The 12,376-nt window shown below is 29.1% G+C and overlaps 2 protein-coding genes across 5 annotated transcripts in view; one reads left to right on the forward strand and one right to left on the reverse strand.

The window, feature by feature from the left end:
* lov (BTB/POZ domain-containing jim lovell protein) overlaps positions 1–12,376 on the reverse strand; it is a 39,648-nt gene that overhangs the window by 15,819 nt on the left and 11,453 nt on the right. For 3 of the 4 annotated variants that reach the window (XM_076531432.1, XM_076531430.1, XM_076531433.1), the window contains exon 2: positions 2,672–3,035. In XM_076531432.1, the coding sequence (XP_076387547.1) occupies positions 2,672–2,862 (191 nt within the window). In that variant the 5' untranslated portion in view covers positions 2,863–3,035. Of the gene's footprint in view, positions 1–2,671; positions 3,036–11,611; positions 11,773–12,376 lie in introns of those variants that run through there. The other variant, XM_076531431.1, reaches the window with a different exon arrangement.
* LOC143264405 (uncharacterized) overlaps positions 1–12,376 on the forward strand; it is a 58,532-nt gene that overhangs the window by 8,018 nt on the left and 38,138 nt on the right. The gene's annotated exons all lie outside the window — the stretch shown is intronic.

A 12,376-nucleotide genomic window follows, 5' to 3' on the forward strand; every position in this document is an offset into this window, starting at 1 on the left:
GACAATGCGGACGTATAATTGATTTTAATTTAGCAGAACTAGCACAAAATATTTAAAAATATTAATAAAAAAAAATGAGTGAAGAAATAATAAAATTAAAATTAGTAAAAGTGATAGAAATATACCGAACATTAATAAAACTAGAATAGTCATTAAAAAATTATGTTCCAATAATTTTTAATGCGAAGAACGCTTTGAAAAACTCTCGTTAAAGATTGTTGCATACCTGGTGCATATAAAATTGTTGAATCATTATCAAAAACAAGAACGATAACGCATGTTGATTATTATATGTCAACACGTATGTGATATCAGTGTGTACAAACATGTTGATAATTCGAAAATTTTTATTGCATTTCTTAACCAATATGTACATCGCGTCGTTAATTAACACGACAATGATTTTTAAGATTATTTTGAGTTATCATCGTCAAAAAAAATCCAAGCTTCTTTTAACACATTCTACTGAAACTTTTGTGTACGTTTTACGTTCAATATACATATTTTTTATACTGATTTTATAATTTATATTTTTTTAAACATTTTACATATTTTTCTGGATTTCTTGAAAATTAAAAGAACTTTCTGTAATTTTTTTTAACAAATATCTGATATATTATTTCTTTTGCAAAATATAAGAAATGATTTTTAGTTTACGGATCTCTGAAAGAATTTTCATGAAAAAGAGTAATATAACCAGAGAACATAGTAAAACTCGTTAAGAATTTGTTTTTCTATTTTGAAGATTGCACCACAAAGAACGGCTATTTATGCACTTTTTAAGCAACGATTACCTGACATTTCAGACAAGATAGAACGTTTCTAGAAGTCGAAGGAATTGTAGCAAAGTAAAAAACAGTGATCGCGAATGTTCCTTGTTAAATCAAAGTACTCGATAAATCTTCTATGTTCTCAATCGATCGATCATGTTTCAAGAAGAGGTAGGTAAAAAGCATCAACCGCACGTCGACAGATCATCCCCATAATAGAGAGAGCCGATGGTAAACACGGACGTCAAAGAACAAAACACCATGATCGTCTAACAGCCAACATATCGACAAAAGGTTGTGATAATGGAGAATATATGGGGCAAATGAAGAAGCGGTATAAGCTTTCCGTTTGTTGTACACGGAACAGATGTAGAAAGTTGTGGATTGAAATTTTATCAAGTCATTTATCACCTATTCTCGCGTCATCGGGCGATATTGTTCTTCTATGGTTAATTAACTCGGTGGTAGAATGATTAGATACGATTTTTCACGTTTAAATGCTTCAAAAGCATTGTGAAGTATAAAAAGGTGATTATAAATTGTGCTGTAGCATGAAAATTGTAGGAAGGTTCTTTAGAAAGAAGAATATTAAACATTTTGAGGTGTAGAAGTTGAGAAAATGCGAAAGCTACTGAAAGATGGCGGGAGATTTAAAAAATACAAATTATTAATATAACCAAACTTTAGAAATAAGAAAAATGATTATATACATCAATTTATTTGTATTTTACTGGAGGGTAAAAATTGTGTTAAGGTTTTTTAAAGAGAAAAAGGATAAAACATTTCAAGATATAAGAATTGCAGAAATGCGATATTTATTGAAAGATGGCGGTAGATTTAAAAAATACAAATTATTAATATAACCAAACTTTAGAAATAAGAAAAATGATTATATACATCAATTTATTTGTATTTTACTGGAGGGTAAAAATTGTGTTAAGGTTTTTTAAAGAGAAAAAGGATAAAACATTTCAAGATATAAGAATTGCAGAAATGTGATATCTATTGAAAGATGGCGGGAGATTTAAAAAATACAAATTATTAATATAACCAAACTTTAGAAATAAGAAAAATGATTATATACATCAATTTATTTGTATTTTACTCTAGGATGAAAATTGTATTAAGATTTTTTAAAGAGAAAAAGAATAAAACATTTCAAGATATAAGAATTACAAAAATGCGATATCTATTGAAAAATGGCGGTAGATTTAAAAAATAAAAATTACTAATATTGTCATACTTCAGAAATAAGAAAAATGATTATATGTGTATCAATTTATTTTTCATTTTACTGCAATATGAAAATTGTAATAAGGTTCTCTATACTAAAAGAAAGTAAAACATTTAGGAGCATAGAATTTCAAAAGTATGAAATCTGCTGAAACATAGCGGGAAATTTAAAAAGTAAAAATGACTAATACAGTAAAGGTTGAGTCATTCAAGGTAGAACCGATTAAAAAATGATTTTATTTAACTACTGTAAAGTTAAAATACTGTAGAGTATAATAATAAGCACTGAGTATATTATCGGTTACGTGTGAAATACTGAGGACGAATTTTGATAAAAAGACTGGCAGAAAAGTTCATCAGTAAGCTGTCAATTTTTATTCCAGATTTTTGCACAGTAGAAATAAACTATAGTTCGACCATAAAATATTAATTTAACACCTCAAATGGAGATTAGTATACGCATGTACTGATATTAACGTTCTTTGACTCCTCTAAAATCAAACTCTATTAAAAACAGTTCGTAGTGTTACAATTTTCAAAAAATAAAGCTTGTTACCATTAAAAACAAGTATAAACAGTATTTAAAATAAATAATAATCGCCCGCTTAATTCTTTCGTTTCCGATTTACTATAGTAATTGTATGATGATATAATGAAGAAAATAGTACCTGCAGGCACTAAGGACGACCTTGTGCGCCCTGAGGCTGGTTTCGGCGCAGACCAGGGTCACGTCGACGAGTATCTCCGCGTGTAACAACGCCTCGAAAGCCTGTAGTATGTGTGTCTGATGATTGTTCCATCGTAAGGAATAGTGCGACTGCAAAGCCATCCCATCAGGACTGTCCGCGGCGCTCGACATTTTTTCACCGCCGCACGTGCCGTTAGCGGAGCCACCTTGATGCTCCGCTTGCTTCTCCTTCGTACCACGAGCTCCTCCTCTCGTTTCTCTCTTCCATGCACGCACGCACGTGACCACGCACGTATCCTGAACGATCTCTTCCCTTCGACACTATCTTGAACGGCACTGTTCTCCTGAAATATCCACAAAATGACATTCTATTAAATCTCTGTAAATCTATAGATCTCACAGAGGCAAATACAAAATGTGGGGTCAGTTCTGGTGACCGGACATTTAGAATATTATTTCTGGGGATTCTTGAAGTCTTTAGCAGAAAATTAGTAGGCTCCTTGTTTGCTTCATAGTATGGGTCAATACAAAGGTAGTAGATATTTGGTTTTCAAATTAAACTTTCAAGCTGATCCTTAAGGGTCAAGTCTAAAGACCGAATACTCCGAGTACGATTTTTGGGGCCTTTGGCAGAAAATTAGTGGACACTGGATCCTTGTTTCCTTCATAGTATATGGGTCAGTAGAGACAGAGATAGATATTTGGTTACCAAACGTTAACCTTAGGGGGTCAAGTCTGAGGACCGAATACTCAGAGTATTATTTTTGAGGATTTCTGGGGCCTTTGGCAGAAAATTAGTGGACACTAGATCCTTGATTCCTTCATAGTATATGGGTTAGTAGAGACAGAGATAGATATTTGGTTACCAAACGTTAACCTTAGGGGGTCAAGTATGGGGACCGAATACTCAGAGTATTATTTTCAAGGATTTTTGGAGCCTCTAGCGGAAAATTAGTAAGCTCCGGTTCCTTATGTGTTTCATGGTGCATCGGTCATAAGATGCAAGGATAGATATTTGGCATCTAAACGCTAACCTTGAAGGGTCAAGTCTGGGGACCGAATACTCAGAGTATTATTTTCAAGGATTTTTGGAGCCTCTAGCAGAAAAGTAGTAAGCTCCGGATCCTTATGTGTTTCATGGTGCATCGGTTATAAGATGCAAGGATAGATATTTGGCATCTAAACGCTAACCTTGAAGGGTCAAGTTTGAGCACCAAATACTCCGAGTATGATTTCTGGGAATTTTTAGGACATCCGCTAGAAAATTAGAACTCTGGTAGATAAGCTTTGCAACCTTGTTTTACTTATGTTGCATTCATCATGAGGGATGAGTATAGAAGATATTTTCTGAACACTAACTCATAACACTAGATGTACCCGTCAAAATGGCGGATTTCTCTTATTCTCAATTACGAAAACTATTAACACTAAACTTACTGGCGTATAATAGAAATGTAACTTAAGAATAAACCGTAATTGTTTATTTCGATAAAAGTCAATAGAGATTTCAATGAAATCTTAATCTTGTGATTTAGAAAAGAAAATTTTTAAACGGGTCAAATGACCGGTTTGGTTTAGTTAACCTGTTGTCAGAATGTGTACCTTTCATCGAGATAAAGAATCATTGTATAAGCTATTTTATGTATCCATTGTTTATTTTTTAATTTTGTTTCATTTTGAACATAAATGGTCATTAAGTGGTCGTAAATCTAGAATTAAGGGAAAGATTTGACTGGGAATCTAATGAAGCAGATTATGGAGAACCACTCTTGATTTTTGAAAATTTGTTAAAAAGTTTTTGTTTTTAAGAAAAAATTCAGATAAAAATGTAACGTGTGCATGTAAATTTTATTATATATGTTCATTTCTTTTTTTCTAGTGTCTGTTATTGAATGTTCAATTGCATTAAGGTTAATTTTAAAGGTCAAGTGAGAGTAGATATGTTTGAACGATAAAATTATGTGTTGGATTAGATGGTTAGACCAGAACGAGAGATTGATGTTTAAATAAGAATAAGTGGATTTGAATGGTAAAATCGTGAACCATGCTCGATTCAGTTTCAAGTTTGAATGAAAATTGACTTAAATAGTAAAATTCGATACCGGGATAGGTTAAATTGCATTACATTTTGAAGTTCGAATAAGAATAGATGTGTTTTAACGATAAAGTTATACATTAAATTAGATTGCGTTGAGATAAAATAAAGTTAACGTTAGGTTAGCTATAAAGTTTAAATAAAAATTCCCCCAAACGATAATTATTATGAAGACCTTAACTAATAATAATTTTGCAGTAATTTGATTTTAATACAAAAATAAATAGTTTTCTTGGGTTAGTGAAATATCGTCTTAGTTGGATCAGTTGGGTTTTGTCATTTTTTAAGGAAGAATTGAATTACAAACCCAACAAATGTATATAAAATCTTCTAACACAATACATTAATTGTCTTTTTAATATATAAAGAGAATTACTCTTCATTAAAATCTTCATTTATGTCTAAACATGCCATGCTATTTTAAAACATGGATCGTCCATTCTGTTGAAATGTTTTCAACAGAAAACTTCGCAGATCTAAGCTGACATTTGCATTTAACCTCAATGCGTACGTTCTTTTCTAACTCGACAATAACATGATCGTAATATAATGCAATAAAAGTGTTATGGCAGTATAATAATAATTATCAAAGATGACCATAAGCGAATCTATCTAATTTAAATTCAAGTGAGCCTAAAAGTTTACTTGCTAATTTCTCTTTTATGAAACCATGGACTAAAATTAAAACCTATTTGCAAGATATTATACTTGAATATGACCTCTAAGTATAAATCATTTTGATAATTCTGATCATCTGATATGATGATCTCATAATTATGATCTGTCTGATTTTGAGCAGCTAACAGAAGTATAAATAATCGATATTAACTTAAATATTTCAGATCCTTTCGACCAGTTTGAGTAAGACTGTGTAATAAACTGAGAGTTTATTTAATATAAACAAACTATACAAGTTCACATAAAACTAAAATATATATTTTAGTTTACATTATCGAATCTACGCTGAATACCACACTAAAGCAATTTTCAATTGCTTCCAGTAGTGTTTTAATTTTTAATCAATTTTTCCAAATATTTTCACAATATCTTGTTACATTTATTTTCCATAAATCCATGTAATTACTGCGAGAATTTTCGATTAGGAAAGAGAATCAATTTTTAACAATATACATGTTAAATCAGTATAGATACTTAAGTGTCGCCCATATATGGGTGATGTGGCAGTCAACGTGTTAAGAATGCAAATTACAATAAAAAACTGAAGCTTAAATTAAATAGTATTGCAAGGGAGATTTAGGTGCGCCATATTGAATTTGCAGGATTATGTTAGCAAATTGATTGCTAATGAAAATATATTGAAAGCTAATTTGAATATTTAGTTAATATAAAAGAGGGTAAAGATGTTCTTAAGTGGTATTATTAACGTAAGATTATTAATGGTATAATATGTTGGATTAATCACAGTCTTATTAATGTAAGATAACAAAAATGTATGGCGAAGTTTGAAAATTATAGAATAGTATCTTTAATAAGTATTTCAACGTGTCTTTCTACATACTTCTCCACTGTGAAAGTTAATGCATTTTCACATTTTGATATCGCCATGTACAAATTTTAATGAAATTTGTATAATTATTAAAGTATTAGTTCTATCAAATTTTACGAACATAGCACGGTTTGTTTGTAAAGAAATTTCAAAGCAGAGATAATTTTTATTATTTGCAAATATAGACTGGTTTTTGCATCATCCATAAAAGACAGTACTTCAATTTTTACGTTTTTTTATTTTGATTAATTTAGGAATATTGTATGAGATCTATGTAAATAATGTTGCAATACTATTTGTTGTAATACAATTCTTAGGAGCATGTCATTTTGTGGAGCTAAGAATTATTGGATGCAATAATTCTGCTACTATTTTAATTAAGGTAACTTATTTCGTGTGTTGTACTGTATATACTTTTTATTAAGTTTGTAAATATTATTTGCAACGAATTGTACCTTACTTGGTAAATGAGAGTAAAATTGCAGTATAACGTGCAAATAATATATTATGTATGGTGTAGTTACTTTCTGGACTTATTATAAAACAATGCAAAAAATTTAGAGATCAAAATTCAGAAAATTAATTAATAATTCGAAAGAAAATATATTTCCAATTCCGTTCTGGTATTTTTGCCCTGACAGTCATTGTTTATCTGTATAAATTGAATGCAACAAAATTATACATGTTAAAAAAAAAATACTATAACCTTCAAACTAGTAAATACTTGATGAAAACAGTCTAGTAAGTTGGTAGCTAGAAAGAATGTGAATCCCATTGTTTCACGTGCCAATTTAGCACATGAAACTTGACAAATGAATTTCAATTTCTACTGAACACAAATTGAAAAATTAATATAAAATAGTAGACCGAAAAAATCAATTGATGGTTCGTTTGTTGTGAACAATTTTTTAATTCTGTTAAGGGTAGGTTTTAACTTCTTCCCTTGGGGAACTATACCATGTGAAAACAATATATTATTTCGTCTTTTGCTGATTATTGAAGATATATGCTCTATGTTACATGTGTGTAGCGTAGAAAGATAATTCTTTCTGCACAGTAGAAAGCGTGAAAGTTACTCGTTTCAAACAAAAAAATTATAGCTTTGAAATTATCAACTAATCTCTTCCGATCTAGGGACTAGTAATTTCTTAAGACTCATTGACTCAATAATTTTCATTATTCCGCAAGTATTTGTATAAATGTTTTTAGATATCTAAATGTTTGACAATTTTTAACGCAACCTGAATATTAGAGCACGTTACAATATTTATATTATTGCGTTTTTTGGTATTACAGAACAAAAACTGAATGACAGAGTCGAATCAGATTATGGTACCAAACCTACTCTTGGTTAATGTACACGATACAGTAACTTTTATATTGAAGAGAAACTATAAAACATGAATGAATATATCCTTAATCCTTGATTTCGATAGAAAATAAACTCGCACGTTAAGAAAGACATTTCAACAATTTTTACATGCAAAGTCATTTGTATGAAGCTATTTATTTAAGAACAGGTATTAGATAATATAAGATAGTACTATGCATATAGAGTTAAACTAGAATTAAGCAATTTAAAACTGTAGTAATTAAGTTACTGTAATAATTATTGAGTTCAAACAAAATAAAATAGGTACAGTAATAATTATCAAACAATTTAAAATTCAATAGCCAGAATTAAAATTAGGCACTTTGAAATGAGGCAAAATAGATACAATTAAATAATCATAAAATAACTTAAAACAGTTACTGTAGCAATTGTTAAGTAATTCAAAACAGTAACTGCAATAATTATCAAATCATTTAAGATTCAATAGAGAGAATTAAAATTGAATTACGCACTTTAAAATAAGACAAAATAGATACAATTAAAGTTGAATTAGGCAAATAAAAATAAAGTAAATAAAATTAAATCAGAACAAAATAAGAAATTTGCTGAGCTGATTGAACCGATCTCATGGTTTTAGCGTTAAAGATTATGAAATAAGGAATGAAAGAAACTTCTGAAACTGTATCGATGATTGTAAATACTATAAACGGAAATTTGAAAGTAAGAAGCTAGTTTTTAGTGCCTAGATGCATATTACAGAATGGCTGTTTCTATTATGGCGGTCAACGACTGTCGCAGTAGAAATGGACGCCAGTGGTAAGACCTGACCGGCGCTCAGTAGTTTAATTCACATAGAAACTAGAAAAAGCCTCATAATTACTAAATCACGGTTCCAAATTCGATAGAATTCTTAAAATTCGTTTTTAACAAGAATTTGGTCAGTTTCAATAAAATTTAAAGCTTCAACGAATCAAAAAAATAATTATAATTAGGATTTTCTACAGGCACCTTAGATTCTCAAAATTTACTTCTCTAAAAATAAATTAGTAAATTTACTTTTGTAAAAATAAATTAATAAACTTACTTTTGTAAAAATACATTACTAAATTTACTTTTGTAAAAATAGATTACTAAATTTGCTTTTGTAAAAATACATTAACAAATTTACTTTTGTAAAAATACATTAGTAAATTTACTTCAGTAAAAATAAATTAATAAATATACTCTTGTAAAAATAAATTTAGCAGATTTTAATATACTTAGATTTGCGTATAATTTTATACGTATGTTACTAATATATTAGAAAGTATATTTTTAAAATTGTTTGAATAAATCTTTGATATAGCATGTCAGAGACCTAACTCTGCCATTTCAAAATTAGATTAATTAAAATTTGAAAGGTATTTGAAAAGGTAATTAGTGCAAAAAAGTTTGAAGTATTTTTGCAAATTTCTATTCCTAAAACATCGTTGAAGTAAGGTATTAATGTCCATAATTGTTTTTAGATTTTTATTCATAGAAATTGATCATTTTTATTCATTAAATTGGTATATGTTGATATTTAAACAGCCATTTGTATTTGTTGTATTCTTGTTATAACACCATAAAATACGACTTCAATTTGGATTTTTAGAGTTATACGCGTTTAAAATGAAATTTCAGTGACGTATCGCGATATTTGTTATTTTTGCGCGTTTTCATCAAGAAAAATAGATCTTCAAATAATATGTCATTATTTTTTTATATAGTTTGTTATATTCTTGCAAAAATACAGTAAAAAATTATATAAATTTGCATCTTCTTAATTTATACGCTATTAAATTGAAATGGTAGAGACGTAACGCGATATTTTTATATTCCCCAAAATTTTTATTGATTTACGCGATCGTGTAATTCTTGGAACTAATTTTGTAATGCATATACATATCTATTCCTGTATTTTTGCGGAAATATCGCTAGAACGCATGAAATTCTTATCTCTTCTTATCATTACGGTGATGTATCGTGGTTTATTTAATACTTCCTACATTTTTATTTATATAAATTGTCTCCCGTATTTTTATATTTCTCGTCTCCTGGCGAACGTGACACAAATTTATTTTAGGTTTGAAATTTGGAACATTCAAATTAAATACTTTAAATAGTACAACTATTAATATCAATTTTTATTGCTATTAAGAAGATTAAAGAGATTTTTTTTAGTTGTTTACTATTTTTTATTTTCTAATGAAATTTCATTGATTCGTTTAATTATTATCAAAAATAAATCTATCCGTAAAAATATCGATTAATATTATAGTAATAACGATTTATAATAATGTAAGATAAAAATATGCATATTAATACAATGAAAAGGAACATATTTGAGAATTAATAAAATGTTAGAAAACACTAACGTATTAATACGTCGCTACATTCTGCTGTAAATATGTTAGAAATTAAATTCTTGTATTTCATACAACGTTAATAAACAGCAAATTTCAAAATTAGAGGAAAAATACTTGTTCGACGATAAACAGGCTTGTAATGATATTAATAACACATGTGTACTCAATTTTTAATTTGATAATTAATTGATTGTGTTATTAATAATTAACGCTTTTATATGTTCACATGGCAAAAACGAGAAAAAGATACATAATAATAATATTATTATAGTGATAATATCAGATAAATTTGAACGTACAAATTTGATATTCACATTTCAATCAGTGATGTAAATAATAATTTTTAAATCCACCTCTTAAATTATATAATAAAATTGCAGTCAAAGCACTAAACTGTATAATAAACCAAATTGCGAATGGTTAAATTGCAAACAAGCATTATAAATTGCAGTAAGTATGTGAAATGAAAAATACAACAAAGTTGTGATCAAAGTGTAATTGTCAAAAAAGAAATAAAGTTGCAGTCAAAGTGCAAATAGTGAAATAAATCAAATTACAGTTAAAGTATCGAATTGCAATATAAGCCAGCTTTCTCTCAAAGTATCAATTGTAAAATGAAGCAAATTTCAGAGAAAGAATTAAATTGCAAAATAAAGGAAATTGTAGTCAAAGTATCAAATTGCGAAATAAACCAGCTCACAGTCAAAGTATCAAATTACAAAATAAACCAACTCATACTCAAAGTATCAAATTGCAATATAAACCAAATTACACTCAAAGTATCAAATTGTAATATAAACCAGCTTACGCTCAAAGTATCAATTGTAAAATGAAGCAAATTTCAGAGAAAGAATTAAATTGCAAAATAAAGGAAATTGTAGTCAAAGTAAATTGCGAAATAAACCAGCTCACAGTAAAAATATCATATTGCAATATAAATCAGTTCACACTCAAAGTATGAAATTGCAATATAAACCAGCTTACGCTCAAAGTATCAATTGTAAAATGAAGCAAATTTCAGAGAAAGAATTAAATTGCAAAATAAAGGAAATTGTAGTCAAAGTAAATTGCGAAATAAACCAGCTCACAGTAAAAATATCATATTGCAATATAAATCAGTTCACACTCAAAGTATGAAATTGCAATATAAACCAGCTTACACTCAAAGTATCAATTGTAAAATGAAGCAAATTTCAGAGAAAGAATTAAATTGCAAAATAAAGGAAATTGTAGTCAAAGTATCAAATTGCAAAATAAACTAGCTCACAGTAAAAATATCAAATTGCAATAAAAACCAGCTCACACTCAAAGTATGAAATTACAAAATAAACCAGCTTACACTCAAAGTATCAAATTGCAAAATAAACCAGCTCACACTCAAAGTATCAAATTGCAAAATAAACCAGCTCACACTCAAAGTATCAAATTGCAAAATAAACCAGCTCACACTCAAAGTATCAAATTGCAAAATAAACCAAACCACACTCAAAGTATCAAATTACAACATACTTAAATTTACAGTTAAAGTATCAAATTGCAAAATAAACCAAATAGCACTCAAAGTACCAAATCAGAAAATAAAACAAATATATCCTTACTAAATAAAAACATATCGCGCTACATCATTCCATTTTTCACTCTCTCTATCACCGAACACAACACAGTGTCTACATTCATACTGAAAATCATCGTTCAATCTTGAATGAAACTATCCAAACAAAATTCACACGTGTAGACGAGAACATGTACCAACACTTTCTTCGACGATTTACCAAATTCTCTGAAAGTTCATCGTCTAACCTTGCCGATGTTTACAAAATCGAGTCAACTTTCGGAACAATGTACGTTGTACGTATTCCTTATTGACTCGTCAATAAAACTCGTCAAATTCCAGAGTTGTCCCGCGTTAAATGGCGGATGGAAGGAAAATTAATCTATCAACGGGCACAAATTTCCTCGGGACAAAGCGTCAAAGTTTTCGAAACAGAAGTTGACGAGGGAAAGCACCGGAAACGCACGGACGATGGCTACATTCCTTTGCATTTTAACCCTTATACGGACAATCTGATACTCGGGCGAGTTTTAATTTTCGGTATTTTTATTTTGAACGTATTCGGACGTAGGTCTGTTGCGATTTTGCGATGTATTTGTGGAGATACAAGAAATATAGAAATGGAGGCTTGGATAATTTGTGCTGATAATAATTATGGAAATCTTACAAAAATTAAAATTGGGCACAGTATTTTTTAAGTTGATAGATTAGGAAGTCATAAAATAAGGATTTGAAGTTTTTTGCGGTACTTTTGTCGAGATTCAAGAAACTCGGTATCACTCAAGGGTTAATTTGCACTGATAATAATTAC

This window comes from Megachile rotundata, chromosome 4, assembly GCF_050947335.1.
Source record: "Megachile rotundata isolate GNS110a chromosome 4, iyMegRotu1, whole genome shotgun sequence".
Taxonomy (NCBI): Eukaryota; Metazoa; Arthropoda; class Insecta; order Hymenoptera; family Megachilidae; genus Megachile; species Megachile rotundata.